Raw genomic sequence first — 21,476 nt, forward strand, 5'->3', positions numbered from 1 at the left:
TTCACTGATCTGTCAACTACCAAAGTTTGAGGACCTTTGTCCTTAAACACCTCATCGTGTTGCTGACCCTTCCACTGATACAATTACATGAAAGTTAATTTGTTCAATAAAAACTATTAAGCATCTGCCCTGTGCCCAGCACTGTCCCAGGTGTTGGGGAGGTAACGGAAATGCTCCATAAGATGCACACATGGTGCAGGCATGCTTAAGAAAAGGCTTTTACATGTTCACCACTTGTTTATCTCCAATGCCATCACTTGACAATTAATGTCCCTGCTGTTTATGAAGCCCTTTAAAACCCAAAAGATCGGGTTCCTGGCAGACTCTCCCATTTTCCCTCAGGCAGTCTTCCACCTTCTTTGAGTCTCAGTTTCCTCATCTGTAAAAACATAGGCATCTGACTGGTTCATTCCAGGGGACTCGAGCCTATTGAGCGGGAGGGGAAATAGCTGCTCTAAGTTTTGGATGACAGACCAAAAACCAGATTTAAAGAAAAATATATCTGTCATTGATGGTTTTCAGTCAAACAGACAGGGATGATGAAGGAAGGAATCCCCCTGGCCCTTTGGGGTTTGCCTGGGGACCTAGTCTGGGAAATCCTTATACCATCAAGAAACGGCTCTGAGCTGGATTTCCACAAAAGACAACTTCGTAATTTGAAAACCGTTCAAAGTTCCAAGACACCAACACATTGCATGGTGTCCCCATTGAAAGGCCCCTCTAAGCTGGAGAGCCATTGGTTCTTCAGTGAAACGGCAGCAAGGTGCCTTCCTCTCTTCTGCCTGGGTGCCCACCACCATGTCTTTAAATCAATGCCCCCTAGCAAGTTTCAAAGGTGTAATTTTGAGACCCTCTCTTTTACGGTCCCAGCAGGTGGCCAAGAGCCGAGCCCTGGGCAGAAGTGCAGGAAGCAGGGCTAGGTCAGCTGGCCCGAGGGAGGCAGGGTGTCCCAGCATGTGAAATCACCAGGGAGGACAAATCCCCCAAACTTCCCATTGTTCAACGGCCAGTTTCTCAGGGCAGCGGGCCCCTCAGGTGCAGCCTGCAGAGACTTCGCTGGGAGCACTCAGCTGCCTGAGAAAACTGCACGGGAGGCATCTTAACACCTGCACCTGAACTGTAAAAGGGGTCGGGGGAGTTCGGGCATGTCTTCGAAGCCTTTACGCAAAAGGCGCGCCCCTTCTGCTGGCGCCAGGTTAGGGGGCCCCATGACTATGCCAAGCAGGTTGGATTTAACACGTGGTTCCCTCCTCCACCCACAGCCACCGAGTCCCTGTCCCCTTACCTGCGGTCCGCGCTCCAGTGCCGAGGACGCAAGGGAAGGGCTGTTCCCGGGCCCGCCGCGCCCCTTCCCGAGAGAGGCCCTCGAGCCCTCCCGGGCCGACGGCGGGGAGCCGGAAGGCGGCGCGCGCCAGGTGCGCTCTGCCCGAGACGCCGACTGCCGGGGGCGCGCGGGCCTCGCCTCGCGGCGGCGCCCCGACAAAGCGCACACAATGCCGAACAAAGCCCGCAACGCCGCGGGGCGCACGCTCGCCGCCCTCCGGGCCGGGGCGGCTGGGGGGCCGAGCGGACTCCTCTTGGGAGCGCGAAGGAGTAACCGGCGCTCCTTCCGAGGTCGCTAGCGGGGGCCGGGATGCGCGTGCCCTGCGGCGCGGAGACAGCGCTGAGCTCCGACTTCCCGGGACGAGCGCACGGCGGGCCTCGGACACCGGGGCGGCTCTGCTGGCCCGCGCGGGCGCGGCTCGGGCCAGGGGGCGCTGCAGGCCCACCGGAGGGGCGTCCCAGGGGTGGGAGCCACGTGGGACACCTGTATTCCTTACAGAGGGGTGGCGGCGAGACGCGCGGGCGGACCCTGCTGGGGTTGGACGCTCTGTCCCAAGGGGCGTGCATCAGGCGCTTCTGGGAACCCGGCCAACGTCGCCTCTCGCAGTTAACGAGGCTTTGGCCAAGGTGGGCAAATAAACAAAGGTACCTCCTTCTGCGCGGGCCTCCCCGCCTCTGAGCGGTGCAGCAGGGAGCAAGCACTGTACCATCCGCTGTCGACTCCGCAGGATTTATTGCACCGACGCAAGCGAAAATGTTGACTTTGGCATCGCTTCTGTTTGTCGTGGCAATTGCCGTTTGTTTACCTGTCTGTCCTGTTATTGCAGTTGGGCATTAATAAGCAGGCCTTTTGGCCAGCATCTCGTTTAAATCTAGAAGGTGCCTGATTTTTTAAAAATCAAATGCCGCAAAGCAAAATAGCACGATGCCTGGCACAATGCCTTGTACATAGTAGGCACTCAAACGTTGGCTATTATTGCATAGCAGCCAGCCCTGGTGGTCAAGTGGTTAAAATCTGGCCCTCTCACTGCAGCGGCCCGGGTCCCTTTCCAGATCAGGGAATCACACAACCTGTCTGTCGGTTGTCATACTGTGGAGGATCCGTAATGCTGAAAGCTATGCTACTGGTATTTCAAATACCAGGAGAGTCACCCGTGGGGGACAGGTTTCAGCAGAGCTTCCAGACTAAGACCGACTAGGAAGTAGGACCTAGTCACCCACTTCTGAAAAATTAGCCATGAAAACCCTATGAATAGCCGTGGAGCATTGTGCAGGACACAGGGTCGCTGGGAGTCAGAACTGACTGGATGGTGCTAACAAGAAATTATTGCATATAGTTTTCATACTTCATCAAAAAAGTGTCATTGCATAATGTGTGCTCATTGCAAAAAAAGAAAATACCAGTAAGCAAGTTGAAAAACTGTACCTATTCCACCACCCAGAAATAGTCATTGTTATCATTATGGTGTGTGTTCTTCCAGTGTTGTTCTACGTTTATAAAAATTGACATTCTTTTTAGTTCATTCCATACATACTGTATCATAACCAGCTTTTCTGTTTCCCTTCTTGAACATTCCATGTTTTTAGCCCCTACTTAGTGTTCTAATGTACTTAACCTAGCTGCTATTGTTCAATATTATTAAATTTTCATTTTAGTTATGCAATTAGATATTTGTGCTTTTGTCCAGTTACTTCCTTGGTGTAACCTACAAGAAGGTAAATTTCTAGGCTACAGGGTAAATCCAAATTAAGGCTTGTGATGGATATTATCAAATTGCCCTCCAGGAAGATTAACCTGTTTCCTCTTTTCCATGCCCCTCACCCCATTATTCTTGTAAACATCCATCTGATAGACTAATAACAATTTTCTTTTTACGCCTCTCTTTTTAAAAAAATTTTAGGAGCTGGCCCCGTGGCCAAGTGGTTAAGTTTGCGTGCTCCGTTTCAGCAGCCCAGGGTTTTGCCAGTTCGGATCCTGGGCCCAGACCTAGCACCGCTCATCAAGCCACACTGAGGCGGCATCCACATAGCAAAACTAGAAGGACCTACAACTAGAATACACAACTATGTACTAGGGGGCTTTGGGGAGAAGAAGAAGAAGAAGAAAAAGATTGGCAAGAGATGTTAGCTCAGGGCCAATCTTTAGAAAAAAAAATTAAAAAATGATAAAATTGTTGCATTTCTGTGATTTTCAATTGGTTTCCAACCCTCCCAACATGAACAGCTTTCAGTGAAAGTGGCCTGTGGTAACATAAATGTAGCAAACTTCACTGTTGAGGGGGAAAAGAGGACTCGCTTTTCACTTCATTAATTCTTCCCAATAGCATTTACTGAGCACCCCAATGTAAAAACAGCGCCACGCCAGGGTAGCATAAACAATGTGCAAGCATCTGTGCGGGGGAACTTGTGTGCAGGGTGAAATGCTTGGAGGGTCTCTGCTTCTAGACAGGCATCGTCCTATAGAAATGCATGATGTGATCCACATGGTGATTGTAAATGTTCTAGTAGCCACACTACAAAAGTGAGAAGAAACAGGTGAACTTAATTTTAATATTAACCCGGTAGATCCCAAGTATCTCAACATGTAATCAATATAGACATTTTACACTATCTTCAAAATTCTGTTGTATTTTACATTTACAGCACATCTCAATTGGACCAGCCACATTTTAAGTGTTAGGTAGCCACAAGTGGGAAGTGGCCTGTGCCACTTTAGACAGAGCAGGGGTTTGAGAAGGGCAGACCAAGTCCCGGAAGTGGGGGAAATTTCACAGTTCACAGCCTCTCCCCCGCCTATTAGGATTGGTTGTTAACAGTGTTTTGTTGTTTTTTTTTTAAGATTGGCCCAGAGTTAACATCTGTTGCCAATCTTCTTCTTTTTCTTCTCCCCAAAGGCCCCCAGTACATAGTTATACATTCTAGTTGTAGGTCCTTCTGGTTCTGCTATGTGGGATGCTGCCTCAGCATGGCTTGATGAGTGGTGCTAGGTCCAAGCCCAGGATGTGAATGGGTGAAACCTCAGGCCACCCAAGCAGAGTGTACAAACTTAACCACGTGGCCACGGGCCGGCCCCTGGTTGTTAACATTCACCAGGGCACCTTTGCCTGATCAGGTTTACCTTAGAGAAGCCATATTTCAATTCTGGGTGTTCCTGACACTTTGACATCTTTAATTAGGGGTATTTCATATTTTCATTCCTTGATTAAGAAGTAAAAGGCTAAAATTATAAATAGTGGTAGAGGTACCAGTTGCTTCAAACTCCTTCACATCAAAGTATAATCCATTTGTCCCAGGTGCCTCTCAGGTCTTTCTCTCAGGTGTGCATGCGGTGGGGGAGAGAGGCAGGTGGTCCAGGTTCTGGAGAGTGGTGAATGGGGAAACTAGCAGGGGTGGAGGCTTTCTCTACGGAGACAAGCTGGGAAGCTACTTTTCTCATTCATGGCAACCCCTCCTTTGTGAAGACTTGTGGAAATTTCAAAATTAAAGTCACCAAGAGGACTATCATCCCCAAGGGCTTGTGAGCCCCTTGCTGCCAAGGACTTGCCTTATTCATCTTTGCGGCCCCAATGCCTGGTGACTACACAGTGAGTGCCCTTTTAAAATGTGAATTAGGGGCCGGCCCTGTGGCCGAATGGTTAAGTTCATGTGCTCTGCTTTGGTGGCCCAGGATTTCGCTGGTTAGGATCCTGGGCACGGACACGGCAGTGCTCATCAGGCCACGCTGAGGCAGCGTCCCACATGCCACCACTAGAAGGACCTACAACTAAAATATACAACTATGTACTGGGGGGATTTGGGGAGAAAAAGGAGAAAAAAAAAAGAGTGGCAACAGTTGTTAGCTCAGGTGCCAGTTTAAAAGAAAATATTTTTTAATGTGAATTAATTCATGAACTTCCCTGTACAGCATATCTCAGTAGTAAACACCCAAGCCATGAAGACAAGTTTGAATTCCATGCAGAGATAAAGGGAGACTTCCGCACTGAGCGACATGCCGTGAGAGACACCCAGTGTGGTGGAAGTTCACCGTTTTTGGAGATGAGGAGGTCTGGGGTTCCCCGTCTAGCTCTCCTGCCTACTGGCTTTGTGACAGAGAAAAGATGCCTAATTTTTGACTGCTCAGTTTCTCAGCCTATAAAATTCAAATCCCAAATCCATGGAAGCCTAATTCAAATTCTTTGCAACCAGTCTCCCAGATGATGAAAGCAAGGTGAAGCACATACGAAAAGACCCAGAGAAGGGTGCATAATAGAGCCGCAAAAGCCGTCGATTTCCCAAAACCCACAGAGCAGCCACACACCGGAACCCTCGTGTTGAGAAATGAAAGGACAGGAAACAATGCATATTAAATGGCAAAGAAACCGTCTCAGAGGAAACAAAGGGCCTGTTTCTGAAGTGCTCCACAGGCAGCAAAGTAAGCCAGGGCAAAAACGGTGGCACTAAGGGCAATGAGAGAGAACAAAGTTGGGGTGGGGGACACGAGGAAGAGAACTGCTGCCATCTCAAAGCTAAAGACCCTTAGGTTCGGGGTAGGCCCCAACTGTTCTGAGGCTCAGAGCATACATCCCAACTCCTTCAGACAGTGAGAATTAGGCACAAAGTTTTACTGGATTTGCTTCTGGGAAATGGGATGCTCTCTGGCTGAATCAAGTAAACATGGAATGTCTACAAAGGCAAAGGCTTGGGGAACCTAAGTTAGTTATTCAGTCAACATCCAGAACTGCAGAAGCTGCTTTAAACTGTCAATACTTCCAAATTTGGTGTCTTTAGTTTTCACACATATATGTGATAAATACATGACAAGCAATAGGATACATTGGAGTATATGAGGAAGCCATTTGGTATAAAACTAATTCAGCCTGAACTTGTTTTTCCAAAATGGGCTTGACACGGCCATTGAGCATGCATTATATATCTGCTTTAAGTATTTACTATGTCCCAAAGACAAGAACGATGCCCTTAAAGATAAGGATGAAACTTCCCCTGCATGGGCATTTCCTTTAGGATAAGCATTTCTCCCTAAACTAAGGATTGATTGCTGGCCTGCTGTGCTCACCCTGTGACCACCCACTTGGAGACTACAGACCTGCTACCTGCTGTGTTCATCAATTCTGGGTGAATTGCTGTGCCAGCAAGGCAATCTCTTGACTATTGCAAAAGGGACATTCCAATCATATGAGATACATGCTCTTTGACGGTATATAACCACTCTGTACACCCCCACTTCTTTGGAGTGCTCCATTCCTTTGTGAAAGGACTCTCCCAGGCTATATAGTCCTCAAATCAGGCTCATAATAAACTCGCCTCAATTTTGATGTATAGATTGGTTATGGATTATTTGTGTCAACATATGTAGGCCTTAACATAACTATTCATTGAATGAATTTTGAGAGGAATCTGGGTGCACCTGTGGAGGAGGCACAGTAGGCTTCTGCTCAACTTATAAGCCTCAGTCCATCTCACTTCCTGGAAGGCTGTATCACAGGAGGTAGGCACCTCCTCATCAAAAGGTTATCACCATGAGGTTTTAAAAACAGCATCACCTCAGGGTCTTGCGGGGATCAGAACTGGCCACCCCAAAATATGTTTCTTTGGCATAAGGATAATTTTGGACTGGTTGCTTTTAAGAAACTGCAGACACGGGAGAAGCTCTGAAAACCTAGTAGAAGTTAGCCTTTATAAGGGACATTTACAAGGGAAATCTCCATTTGTAAAGATGTCTCCCTCTCTGTCCCAGGAAGAGGGGGATGAACTTATATCTAGAAACTTTATTTTTCTGCTTTATCTCCCCAAATCCCCCCGGTACATAGTTGTATATCTTAGTTGCAGGTCCTTCTAGTTGTGGCATGTGGGATGCCGCCTCAATGTGGCCTGATGAGCAGTGCCATGTCCACGCCCAGGATCTGAACCAGCAAAACCCTGGACCGCTACAGCAGAGCACACGAACTTAACCACTCAGCCACAGGGCTGGCCCTTAGAAACTCTTATCAATGCAGAAGGCAAAGACTTAAATCTGCATAAGAACCTTACTCTTGCTTACTGTGCTTTTTCTGGTAACCTCCCATAACTGAATCCCCCATCTCCAACACCCTCGATTGTCTTTAGCTAAAAATGGTATTTAAGGCAGTGACCTCAGCCGTTCTGGTGAGTTGCTGAGTCTTCCTGGGTTTCTCCCATGTATACATGTTATAAAGCTTTGATTGATTTTCTCCTGTTATTCTGTCTCATTTCAATTTAATTTGCAGCCCAGCTGGAAGGACTTAGAGGGTAGAGGATTTGTCTTCCTCCCCAACAGTCGCAAGGTAAAAGGACAGTGCAGGAAAATGGCTGAGGTTGGGCAGCTAAAGCTGTAGACGAAACCAATTTTAGGTTATCCGAAAGCTACTGCCAAAGACTCGAGAACCTTCCTGGCAAGTTAGACTGTTTTGCCTAAACAGTGACTTGAACCACATTTGGGGCAAGAGAAGTGTTAGCAGTTCTCAGGGTGGGCCCTCTGCAACACTCCCCTGTGCGGATGGGCAGCCATCTCAATGGAACTGAACCTCTCTTAGATTCAGTGAGCACAACTGTCCTACAGCTCTCTTCACTGCGTATTTGGAACCAGGGTGCCCTCCAATTCCTTTTATCTGGAAAAACAAACAAAAACCGCCCTTGAGAATCTTGTTTAATGAGGAAGCTCTGCTTGGGTGCGAGTCGGGCTGAAGAGGCACTTGCACCAGCGAGGAGCCCAGACCTCACCCTTTGGTTAATCTCAGAAGAGCTTAATTTGCCAAAACCAGGCAGTGGCTGTGTTGGTGATGAGCCCACCAGAGACGCTCCTGGTTTATTGCCTTGGGCTGGCAGCCTCACAGTAGGGAGCCTCACAATGATGTAGTCCTCTCCTGGAATTTGGCAGTTTAGGGTCCTGCTGATAAGGATCCTCAATGTATAGCAAGAAAGCTCAATTTCAGAATATTAATCTCTCATTCACAACTTCTAGTCTTTTACATTTCTAGCTGCCCAAGCAAAAGAATTCTACCAAAAAAAAAAAGTGTATTGCATATGCCTTCTCCCCAGCCTGTCAACCCGTTTACTGTCTATTCCATGACAGAAGTCTCTTCCCTGACAAAATGGATCTGATATGTCTATTTACATGGTCTCTGCCGAGGAAGAGACTACTCGTTTGGTTATATGGTCTCAGTTCTAGTGTTCTTACCTACGACTGAACTAGGTATTTTGAGACCAAGACTGGCAGGTGTGATGGACCCTACGAGGCCCCAGTGAACAAATATAGTGCCTACCTCAATGGCAGACATATAGCTGGAGCTCAAATATTTCTTGAATAATTAAAGTTCATTAAGGTAGGAAACTTCTTAAACCTACTCAGAAATAAGATCTAGTTTCTGGTATGGGAATATGTCGAATTAAGCCAGGAGACATTTAACCCGTATCTCTATTTGTGAGACAAGTGCTTGTATTCTGGGGCAGGCCCAGAGGCGTAGTGGTTAAGTTCACACACTCCGCTTCAGCAGCCCTGGAGTCGGATCCCTGGCGCAGACCAACACAGGAATCATCAAGCCATGCCATTGCAAAGTCCCACATACAGAAATAGAGGAGGATTAGCAAAGATGTTAGCTCAGGAACAATCTTCCTCAAGAAAAAGAGGAAGATTGGCAACAGATGTTAGCTCTGGGCCAATGTTCCTCACCAAAAACCGCAAAAAGCCAAAAACCTGTTTGTATTCAAATTTCTATACTATATGATAAAACCTTGGAATCTGATAACTTTTTTTTTGAGGAAGATTAGCCCTGAGCTAACTACTGCCAATCCTCCTCTTTTTTCTGAGGAAGCCTGGCCCTTGAGCTCACATCCGTGCCCATCTTCCTCCACTTCATATGGGGGATGCCTACCACAGCATGGCATGCCAAGCAGGACCATGTCCGCACCCAGGATCCGAACCGGCGAACCCCGGGCCAGCAAAGCAGAACGTGCACACTTAACCGCTGCACCACCGGCCAGCCCCATGGACTCAGATTTTTTTATGTCTTCTTTGACTTGCTTCTCTAATTTTCCTTAAGTAAAAGGCAAATTTTGTGATTCCATAGTTTTCATTTTCATTTTCATTGTGGCTGGAATTGAATAGAGTATGAATACGAACAAACTAAGGATCCAGTGCTCCTAGTGTGTGCAGATAAAAAAAAGGAAGTTAGAATGCTGCCTATAAGAACATAAGGGAAATCTAGCTGCTAAGTGAAAGAATTTTACTGGGCAAAGCAGCATAAATTTTTATCTAATGCACATCAATATTTAAACTTTTTATATGAGGAAAAATTCCATTAATCTGACACACATTACTAGTAAAAGCAAAAAAAAAGTCTTAAGGTACTTCACTGAGTTAGTGACATTTTCTTAGGTTGTCACAGTCTGATACTTGACTCACAGAAAAATTCTCAGATCGAACTGTATGGGCTGGCGGGAAAGTCAGCTGGCCCGTAATTCTACACATAGAAGTTTAGGAGAATTTAAAATTACTTTATGTGCTTCAGGAAGAATACATACTCTAACTTAGATTTTTAAACTTAAATTGTTAACTGTATTTGTGCTTCAGAAAATGTAAATTTTTTCTACAAGAAAAAGCGGCTACAGATTTAGAAGGGTGTGGATGGCAGGAGCAGAAAGAGAAAGTTCCTTGCCCAGTCTGAGTGGCCAAGAGCCCAAGGACAGACTCTGGGCCCAAAGGAGAAGCGATCCAAGTCAGGATGGAGAGAAGGAAGCTGATGACTTCGGAGGGGACGGGAAAAGAAGAGCAGAGACTGAAGCAACAACAAACCAAACAATGTTTATTATGTGGAAGAGCAGAGGATGACAGGGAGAGCAGGGTATGTTTTATTATGAAATATTTCAAACATACAGAAAAGTCCAAGAAATAAAACTCGTGTACCCATCAACTAGATTTTTGCGGTATTAACATGGAGCCATATTTTCTTCAGTACCTTTAAGCCATAAGAAGTTATATATACAGTAAAAAGCCCCTATGTATCTCTTCCTGACAGCCCCATGAATTTGGTATGAATCCTTTACGCAAGACTTATTTGGGAGGAGGAATTTAAGAGGAAAAAAATAAAATTACCCAACCTAACAGAAGAGTGGTGAGCAAACAAAAATGAAGGCGTAAAAGGTCATTAAAGAAAGTTTCTAGTAAACAAAAACCCAAGATGCTGTACTTTCTCTCCTAAGTCTAGCCTTCGATGTTCCTTTCTCATAAGTGTTTGTTTCTGAAAGAGAAAAATCAACTATCATTATGCTTGATATAAAAACTCAGTCACTATGGTTCTTAATTTCTATCTTAAGTACAAGCAAAACAAATATTCGCTTCTAACTGAAATTACACATTTAACTGTCAGCTAAAAAAATTCACCACCACAACAGCACAATATGTGAATTACAGCTGTTTGTACTCCCCCTTCACAAACATAACGTACAGCTATTTGCACTCTCCTTCAAATATAAAAAATATTTTATATAAACTTGTGTGAAGTACTTATTTATCGCTTCTGAGCAACAGATTACAGAGTTTTATGTTCTCATCACCACAGTACTCCTAGTTTAACAATTTTACAATTATTAACAAACAAATTTCTCCAGAGATAACGAAACACTTAAAATTTAAAGATATTGTATCTAGGAAGAATAACTTAAAGGAGTAAATATTTAATTACATTTTCACCACAATGAAGGAAGTATGCTTAAGCAACCACGTATGTAATTTTTTCTATTAATATAACCCGTTAGTTTTGTGGCCATCAGAACTGATCTAATGTGAAAAGCTACTGTAACACAGCATACAGTTAAGCATCGAGGGGCAGTAGAGATAATTCGGCTTTGAGTCAGAAGACCTAGTTTCCACTCTGTGTGTGTGATTCTGTGCATTTAACCTCTCTGAGCCTCAGCTCCCTCATCGATGAAACAGGACCTACTTTCTTTCCGAGGGTATTGTGAAGATTAAACATGGGACTAGATATTAAAATGCTTTTTAAATAACGCACTACCAAAATATAAGGTATTATGCTGTGTTCAAATGTAGACAAAAATATGTATTTATTCCCACCGTAGGGGAAAGCCAGTGCAACTACTATGCTTTACATCAAGTATTTGTTTTTTTTTTTTTAAGACTGGCACCTAAGCTAACAACTGTCGCCAATCTTTTTTTTTTTCCTGCTTTTCTCCCCAAATCCCCCCAGTACAGAGTTGTATATTTTAGTTGTGGGTCCTTCTAGTTGTGGTATGTGGGACGCCGCCTCAGCGTGGCCCGATGAGTGGTGCTGTGTCTGCACCCAGGATCTGAACTGGTGAAACAGTGGGCCACCGAAGCAGAGCACGTGAACTTAACCACACGGCCACAGGTCTGGCCCCTAAATCAAGTATTTTTTGTCTGTTTTTTTTTTTTAAGTAATGTCTTCAATCTATCTAGAAAGAACAGAAAACATAGGCTCATCTTGTGTATGTAAGCACTCTTGATATTCTTATGGAAAAAGCCTATTAGAGAAAAAGATAAAAGCGCATACAAGTTAATCAACTTGATCAACAATACGATTTGGCGCTAGGACTAAATTCCAGAAGTTCATGTCATTGCATGTTACTTAATATATGAAATTAAAATCATCATTAAATTTAAGATTTTAAACTCAAGTACACAAAACAGCAGTCAGTATTAAAACAATGTATCAGAAAGGACTGACAGTTGTAATTGCAATTGTAAGTCAGCATTTATTAAAGATAAACTAAAACTTGTAAAGGAAATAAATTACGAGAATCAAAACTGTTGATCTTGCATTAATGACATTTAGTTTAGAATTTAGCCATACTTTCTTAGGAACAAAAACAAAACAATGATACATTACCACATGGAGGGTATGTCTGAACACAGTAGGTCCCTACTTGAGAGTTACCAGGCCCACAGAGACCCTCAGAGAGCAGGACCACCTCGTGAGCTGTTTGCAAACACTCTGATTTACAAAATGCTCCTTAGCCAACAAGAGTGCACAAATTAAATAAATCAAAGATCCTTTGGTTTTGGCTGGAATTATACTAACTCAACACGGTAAGGAGGACAATCTCATTTGCCTCAGAAATTCTAATTGGCTGTGGATCATAAAGTAATTTCTGTGGGCTATCTTAGAAGAAAGCATCCCAGACCATAAAAAAGCAGGGGAACCTCTGTTTAAAACCCACCAATACTGTGTCTGAGCACTAGAATCGCCACAGCCAAAAGAGGAGAGTATGTTTTGTTTTGAAATGAAATATACCATCAGGGCAGCCCACTTTCCATTCCTGGCCCTTTGGCGCCTCTTCACAAAAAGTGCTAAACATTTTTAGAGCAACGCGCACAAGGGAGAGTTAATATTACTTCCAGACACAAGGAATTTGAGGCAAAGCTTTACCTCACAACAACTTTTACAAGTCCCTCCACATATCAATAACATGAGCCTTCTCAAAATTACACAGAAGGAAAGGTAACTGGGACCTCCACAGCCCTGGGCCCAGTTCCATTAGCAGTGTCAAAGGAAGATTATCAAATAAGACCTAGGAAGACAGCAAAAACTACAACCAGACGTCAGATCATGAGATCACAAAATAAAGTACAGCCTCACAACGCGGTTCCCCCAATTAGCTCCACCCTGATAACACGACTGGAGATACCCTACTGCTGGTTACAGAAGTGGCAATAACATCCAATTTAACTTAACTTTTTAACAATTTCTTCATTTCAATAAATTTATTTTGATTGGTTGGATTGTTTAAGAGGAAGAGAAGAATCTGTTCGTGTTTTTCAACCTATGGGTGAAACAGAAATAGTATTATTTCATTCCCAAAAATGTTGGGAGTATAATTTTATTGAAAGGAATGTTACCCACTTGCTTCCGTAACTCTGTGCAGCAGTAATTCATCCTGTATGTTTCTTCTAAAAGCAAACACAAAAAGCCATTAGATAACATATGGGAGTCTGAGCGCAAACAGCTCTGCCTCCCCAATGGGTTCCGACTACAAACGACTTGATCATTTGGGCTTTACTGTAATCTACTACTGCGTCATGGGTTTTACCAAATTAATGCCCTCATCTCCCAGAGTTCAGGTCATTCGCCTATCATATATCATATATGGGATTTCTCTCTTTGGCTGACAGCAGGTCTGCCAAATAATCATCTTACGAAATATTAGTATGATTCAATCTCAAAAATATGAGTTCTCACTTTGATCAGGATCAAAAGTAAGTTGGGAGTAACTCTGAATGCTGGATATTTCCAAAGCTGTCAGCATCAACTCTATCGTCAGTGTTGCTGAGTCTGATCTAAAGAAAATCTGGACTAAGAGGCCTGCTCCCATCCAGGCAGTTCCTCTGAGGTGGCAACATGAATCAGCGCCCTGCCGCTGGATTTATAAAGGAGGAGGACAAAGGGAATGTGGCCACGGACAGGAAGGAAAGATCAGGTCACCTAAATTGATTACATCTGTTCCTAATGACACTTAGATCTGTTATTAATTAAATTTGAAAAAAATACCTTTATTTAAAGCATTTTGCTTTTTAGCTGTCATGTTTTTTGCCAGTCCACACATCACCAGCTTATCAGCTATACTGGCAGTACCATTCTCAGAACATTTCTCAACCGACACTGTATGGACATTCTTGACAATTCCTTTTACAGAAAGCATTACATTCTGATTCAACATGAAATTTTTTAGTAGCTCTATTATTAACTTGGAACAGCTTCCATTCAATTCCATTAGTCCTGGAAAAAATTGAATATTAGAGTTAATCTTCAAGTCCCTTAAAAAATATTTAGATAAATTATCTAACAATAATAAGGAAAAGGCTCACTTATTTTAGCTGGGTTATGCATGCTTTGATGGACTACTGCTGTTGCATTAAAAAAAAAATCAAACATTCAATAAATATTCATTGATACTATTAGGTGTTAATAGATAAGCGTCTGCTGTCCTGGACATACATCCTCAAGTGAGAAGCAAACAATAACGAAGATAATTTTCCAACTGTCTCTCCAGGTCAAAACCAAAGCAGACTACGAGGCAATCAGTGTGCTATTATCTGCAGGGACCTCTGGGTAAAGAAAGCAGGAGTCAGAGTGAAAAGCTGCTTTAGCATTTTAGTTCCCTTTATTCAAACTCCAACTGAAGAGCTGAATATATGCAGATAATATGCCTCGTAAGGTAGACCAAAATGGTGTCATTTGAATGTTTCTAGTCTCTGAAGAGCAGAGTAAGAGGTCAGATGGCCCCAGTTCATGCTGGCCCTGCCACTTACTAGCTTTGCAACCTGGGGCAAAACAGACTCTCTCAACCTTGATGCTCTGAAACTAATCTGTAAAACAAAGATGGAATATGATGTTTGTGAGAAGGAAATAAAGAATAAAAGATAAGAAATTTATTTGTAATTTATACAACAAATTTGATATTTAGAAATCTGGGCAGTTACTTGAAATACCCATTTCAGACTTAGCTATAAAACAAACAGAGAAAAAAATTGCACCGACATCCCAACTGGAAAGTGACTTAATTGCTTACCTTCAAGGGAACATTTAATAATCTGGAAAGGAAGCTCCAAGTGGTTGGTGGAGATGGGCTGCACTCTGGAAAGAGGCAGAGTTTCAATGTTTCCATAGTCTGCATACAGCACTTTCACATCTGTATCTGAAGTCCCCAGAACAATGGCTCGGTACCAGAAATCATCATCTGAAAATACAATGGAATCTCAGGTAAGAAGTTACATTCAATGACCCCCCTCCCTCAAGATGGTTATTCACAGTCACATTTACATTACTTAGAAATTCATGCCAAGATTTCTGGTTAGAGTCCAGATTAAATATTGGCATCATCTCTACTCCTTCCAGATCCTACCAAAAAGTCAATTAAAGATTAAAAAGAAAAAGGCACAAAACCACGAGGCTAGAGAACAAGAAAGAAGATAATATAATATTGGAAGCTTGAAAGCAGATGCATGAATGGAAATGATTTAGCAGAGCTCAACCAAAGCTGGCGGTGGGGAAGCCAAGAGGCATCCCAATTTGCATCTCAAATCCCCAAGGCTTAATCATTAGTGCTGCCCATTCAAAAGTAGGAGTGAAGATGGAGCTGAAAATGACAACTGAAAGTAAGCAGAGTTACTTCCCAAGACATACGAATAGACTTTAGTTCATAAACACATTTAGACATGATACTTACTTTTAAAGTTGTGAAAGAGAATGATCAGGTTTATGTTCACATGTTTTAATAAAGCTTAGAATACCTTCCCTCTTTCCAAGAAACTGCTGCTACCCCAGGGCAGAAGACTAGAGGTTTCTTCTCCAGAGAGGATGAGCCAGACAGACTATGGACTAGGGAACATGAGGCAGAGCAGAGGTGGAAAGTTACTAAAAACACTGTCAGGGAGGCTATGCATGCCAGGCAGGAGACAATCATCTCAAGGGAAAGCACTTCAAGAGACCAACCACAGGAGTCCCCGGTGAAAGGGCAGAGCCAGATCACCCTACAGTGAAGGCCACCAGTGGATAAGTTCTGCCTATGCACAAAGAAACTTCCAATTAACTTCTTGGTGCCCCATCTTAAATAAGTGAACAGCAAAGGATCACCAGATATTTAAATGAAGAAAGTCTCTAACATGAAAGAGAAGATGAAAACAAATAGGAACTCAAAGAAAAAGAAACAAGGAAGGGAGAAGACGATGAAAATTAAAAGAATGATATTAACATCCTCAGAGAAATGATTTTCCATCCTTCAAACAAAAACAAGACGGTACTAAAAACACACACGAGAAAAATAAAAAAGCTTTTGAAACTAAATATGTGATATCAGAAATTAAATACTCAAATAAAATTGAGGAAATCTCTTGAAAAACAGAACAAAAAGATGAAAGAGAAAAGAGGAAATTTAGTAGAAAAGCTCAAGTCCAATATTAGACTACTTAGAGTTCCTTAAAGAAAAAGAAGATGAAGAAGAAAAGAATTCAGGAAAATTTCTCAAAACTGAAGCTCATGAATTTCTAGACTTAAGGGCCCCAATATAAGTCACAACATAAATTTCAAAACATGGGATGAAGACACTAACAGTTCCAGAAAACAAAATATGTACAAAGTTTGGAGAACCTGAATGACATTTCTCTCTTGACCAGCAACACCAACAACTAAAAGACAAGAAAAACAATGCCTTCAAAATCTTAAGAGAAAGATGATTTCCAACCTAGAATTCTATAACCAGGCAAGCCATCAATGAACTATTAGGGTAGAATGAAGACTTGTTCAAACAATGGAGATAAGAGAAAATTAATCTTACATGTACCTTTTCTCAGCTTCTGGAGGATGGGATATACCCAAATACTAGAGTAAATTAGAAGTAAGGGATCCAGAAAACACTGTGAGATGAGGGAGGGAGAAATCTAGCCAATAAGGTGAGGTGGGAGAGAAATCCAAGAAACAGAGGAGGATGGTGTTAAAACAGTGCCCAGCATGATGGTGAAGGAAAAATTCCAGGATGACAGCTCAGGTCTGGAGGACAAGCAGTCTAGATAGCAGGTCAGAAGCCTGAAGATGCCTCTAACATGATAAAAGTTGATAAAGTACATCAAGTGTTTACACTAAGGCAGAGAACTGGAGATAATTAGTGAAAGTATACAAGAACAACAACAACAAAGGCAGCAAAGGAGAAATGTAATCATAGTACCCCACATGGCTAGGCTATGAATAGTGTTTATGCAAGCCTACTAAAGTAATACAGAACACTTACATAACCAAAAATAATAACGTATTACTGGGAAGAAAGGGAGGGAAAGTGTTGATTCGGTTGTCACACGAAAGAAAAATAAAACTAACCATACTGTACTTTAAAACTGTAAATCTCAATTTAAAAATGAACACTATTTGGGCAACAGACAAAAAGCATTTTAAATCCATCGTGGGCAAGGGGATGATGACAGTGGCCTGCTCACAAATTTTTGGCACATACGGAAATTTCTTTAAGATGCCCAGAGAGCAATGTTTCCAGAACCTAGAAAACAATTTACAGCCTTTGACTCAGAAATTCCATCCCTGAAAATTCATCTTATAGTATTCATAGTTACCAAATTTCTGCCCAAGAATATTCACTGCAAGTGTTATATATGTATTTTAGCAAAAGAAATTTGTTAACATGAAATATTAAATAACAGGAGAATGATTACTGTACCTTGATTCAATGGGTCTGACTCCCTGAGGCATTTTAGTCTTTAAGTACATTCACAGAGTTCTATAAATTATTTAAATCCCTCCATACACAAATATGTTATTGACTCACCATATAAAGTATGGTTATCTAGAGCTGGTTATCTAGAAGTAGTGACAGATTTGCAGATTTCTACATACATCCTTCCCTAACTACCATCTATGGCTATAGAACAGAAAAGCCAAATGATTCCAATATATGAATTAAACCCATGACCTTGTCTGTCTTAATTTCTGTAACCAAATGAAATTTACATCTAAAATAACAAAATCCACATAATCTCATGTAAAAGAGAACAGACAAAATCTTTTCCCTTTAATATTTTACCTAAAAGAATCTTACTTGTGTATCTGGCACAGCACGCATCTCCAATTCTTGGTCTGTAAGACGATCGACTTTTCTGAGCATTGTAATATTCTAACATTTCAGCTGTCAATATACACAGTTTTTCCTGATCTTCTAAAATATATAAAAGCAATCTTTTGTGAAGAAATTTTCAATGCTATTTAAACAGTATACAAAAGAATGTCAAATCTAATCACTCAAAAACCCATGTGTATTAAAGTACACATTTATATATATATATTTTTTTGATTTTTTTGAGGAAGATTAGCTCCCAGCTAACTACTGTCAGTCCTCCTCTTTTTGCTGAGGAAGCCTGGCTCTGAGCTAACATCCGTGCCCATCTTCCTCTAGTTTATATGTGGGACGCCTACCACAGCATGGCTGCCAAGCAGTGCCATGTCTGCACCCGGGATCCGAACCAGCGAACCCTGGGCCGCCGAGATGCGGAACGTGTGAACTTAACCGCTGCGCCACCGGGCCGGCCCCAGTACACATTTATATTTTAAAAAATAAATCAAACCACTACTGGTTATCTTGTGCCAAAGGGATGCAATACCGGGAGGGAGCAAGAAGGAAGCCTTTGGTGGGCTCATTTCTTGATCCAGGTGGTTACACTAGTGTGTTCACTCTACGAAAACTTAACACGTTCTATTTTTACAATTGTTCAGTATACTTTTCAGCAAGGCTGTTACAGTTAATAAGGTTTGACAATTTGAAACAAAAGTTCATTTTTTCAGCTTTAGGGTACCTGCAAATTACTTTGAGTAGCCACCACCCACCTCACACTAACTCACCTTCTGATACTAAGGATAAACCCAAATAGATTGGAGAAATGCCTTAATTGTAAACTTCCATGAAACAAAAAAGGAAAACATTTATACGCTACTTTTCTTCATTATCAGATCCTGTTTGTAAAACACTTCTCTAAGTTTCTAAGATATAGAAACACTATTATTGTAGACTGATTACAAAGTACTCTTTCAATATATCTAAAACAGTTTTGGTTCAAATGATCTTAAATGGTTGTAGAAGGTTAGCTTAGTAAAGCAATTCAATATAGACAGTCGAGATTTTAGACAAGAAATTACACAGTAATTAAAGACACTTTTGTTATAAAAAGCAGTAGATTATCAAGACCCGGTCGAGCAGGTGCTGAATGAAGGGCAGTCCCCTCATGTTCACATTTGTATTTTTGTAAGTAAATTTGCCTTAAATGTTACGACCAATTCTTCCTTAAAACATTGAACGAAACAAAAATTATCACCCACCTCTCCTCATTTCCTAATGAGTTCAGATAAGCACTTTCATCACACAGTTAAAAAGATCAGTACAAATAGATCTCAAATTTTGGTTTCTTACCAGGCATCTCACTTGGTAGTGCATAAAATAAGTTTAAGTTTATGATTTCTAATATGCTTGCTTGCACAATTTTATTAACTGGCAATTCTATCGTCTTCCACTGCTCAGCTGAAGAGATGGCTAAAAACATACAAAACACAGGTCTTGCACAAAATAAATTAAACTTAGTATCCTTTCCCAGTAACAGATTCACTCACTCAATAATTTATTCATCAACAGCTATTATCAACATTTCCAAATTGAAAATCTGTTTTTCATGCAACAATCTATTCAATTTGAAGGATTTTTATGGCGTTACACAAAGTCCAATCTATAAGGAGAATCCTTGAACTACTGTACTCCTGTAGTATATTTCTGTGGTATGTTTCCATTTCTGTAGTATATTTACCATAATTCTTAAAATTTATTCCAACTTTAAGGGATACATGGTTATATGATGCAAGTTCACCTGATAAATAACTATGTTAAAAATGAGTACAGTGTTTAATAAAACCATGTTTCAACAAGTTAATATTAACTTTAACAACCTATTATTAATCTATTTCCACAAAGCATATTTCCACAAGAAAAATGTGTCATTTAGGATAGAAATATTTTCATAGCCTACAAAAGCAAAGGATAACATGAATTAAACAACAATGGTTTTAAAATGTTACCTTGTAGCCCTGGGGCGTCAATTTGAGGGTCAATTTGAAGATCATGTTTGTTAACAGGGCTGTTATTTGGCAAGTCTTTACATGGTGAACCTACTTTTAAGACCAGATGCTCATCAATCAGAACATCACCAATTATTCTGGGATAACAAGTGGAAAGATCAGTGAGTTCAATTCCCACTCCATTCTCAGTGATTTCTACCACTCGGGCTTGGAGTTTTATCCCTGCAACACACATCTGAAATCTTGCAATGGCTTCTTTAGTCCAATGTGTGTTTCTAGGCTGTATATCTGGCAAATAAAAACAGCATTAAAAAGAATTCCGTGCCCAAGCTGCATTTTTGCTTCAACAGGATTCAGGACTGGGTCCTTGCCAAGTTTACCATTCAGGTCAGCAATTTTGAGTATCTCTTTCAATATTCAATTATATATCTATACTCTCCATGCCTTAACTACAGATAATGGATTTGCAAATATACTACCAGGGTTTTGGGAGGCTCAGGACCTTTCCTCACCTTCCCTACTAATGTATCGTCACCTGGCATTTTTCCAATAGGCAAAACCAGGATTATTATTTCGTCTAGGAGCCACCATTGTGTTCTGTTACACACACAATGACGAGTACCAATTATGCTGGTAAAAGATGTCAACAATACACCTTCACCCCGGTGGACAGTTTTCTAATGATAATTTCAAAATGTCATTTTAAATTACTTAATCAAAAATTATTTTTCTTGGATAACTTTGGCTTATATCCTTATTTTCATAACACTGATTCTCAAACTTCAGTATCCAACTGAATACCTAAAAGGCTCCTTAAAAAAAGATTTCAGGGTCCCACCCTAGAGTTTCCAATATAGTAGAAGGTCTTGTTTACAGACTGAGAATCTGGTGGTGGTTTTTTTTTTTTTTGCTGAGTAAGATTAGCTCTGAGCTAATATCTGTGCCAATCTTCCTCCACTTTATATGTGGGTCACCACCACAGCATGGCTGGTGAGTAGTGTAGCTCCATGCCCAGAAACCAAACCCCCGAACCCCGGGCTGCCACAGCGGGGAGTGCTGAACTTAACTACTACTATGCCATGGGGCTGGCCCCTAGAATCTGCATTGTTAACAAGCTCTCGTGTTGATGCTGCTGGTTTGGGGGCCACATTTTAAGAAGCACTGACATAAAACATGGTAATTAAAAACAACAATCTGAAACATAGTGTAAAATAAGTAGAAAGAAAACAGGCAAAGGAAAAAATGAAAAGTATCTATGCTTCTAGACACCATCACTATTAACATTTTGGCATCCTATCTTCCACAATTTTTATGTGCACGTGGAAACACACACATGCACATACATACTCATTTCTTTTATAAAGAAATTTTTATAATAGTAATAGCTATTATGGGTATAATGCCTGGCACTAAGTGTTTTATATTTTTTATTTTTTTTTTAAAGATTGGCACCTGAGCTAATGTCTGTTGCCAATCTTCTTCTTCTTTGTTTTTTTTCCTTCTTCTTCTCCCCAAAGCCCCCCAGCACATAGTTGTATATTCTAGTTG

General features: G+C 41.6%; 2 protein-coding genes across 6 annotated transcripts in view; both read right to left on the bottom strand.

Moving 5' to 3' along the window:
- The window catches only part of VWA2 (von Willebrand factor A domain containing 2), a 48,222-nt gene extending 46,222 nt beyond the window's left edge, over positions 1–2,000 (bottom strand). For 2 of the 5 annotated variants that reach the window (XM_070482719.1, XM_070482711.1), the window contains exon 1: positions 1,286–1,718. Coding sequence is in view for 3 of the 5 variants with exons in the window: in XM_070482700.1 (XP_070338801.1) it covers positions 1,286–1,890 (605 nt within the window). In the remaining 2 variants the exon portion in view is untranslated. Of the gene's footprint in view, positions 1–1,285 lie in introns of all 5 variants that reach the window. The other 3 variants (XM_070482700.1, XM_044750401.2, XM_070482704.1) reach the window with 3 other exon arrangements.
- Positions 2,001–10,118: 8,118 nt separating this feature from the next.
- Positions 10,119–21,476, bottom strand: part of TDRD1 (tudor domain containing 1) — a 38,995-nt gene continuing 27,637 nt past the window's right edge. Inside the window, exons 18-24 of the mRNA XM_014867845.3 lie at positions 19,929–20,216; positions 19,273–19,392; positions 17,911–18,027; positions 14,881–15,048; positions 13,860–14,087; positions 13,215–13,261; positions 10,119–13,134 (exon numbers count right to left, since the gene is read on the bottom strand). Coding sequence (XP_014723331.3) covers positions 13,042–13,134; positions 13,215–13,261; positions 13,860–14,087; positions 14,881–15,048; positions 17,911–18,027; positions 19,273–19,392; positions 19,929–20,216 — 1,061 coding nt within the window. The 3' untranslated portion in view covers positions 10,119–13,041. The remainder of the gene's footprint in view (positions 13,135–13,214; positions 13,262–13,859; positions 14,088–14,880; positions 15,049–17,910; positions 18,028–19,272; positions 19,393–19,928; positions 20,217–21,476) is intronic.

Source organism: Equus asinus, chromosome 2, assembly GCF_041296235.1.
Source record: "Equus asinus isolate D_3611 breed Donkey chromosome 2, EquAss-T2T_v2, whole genome shotgun sequence".
Taxonomy (NCBI): domain Eukaryota; kingdom Metazoa; phylum Chordata; class Mammalia; order Perissodactyla; family Equidae; genus Equus; species Equus asinus.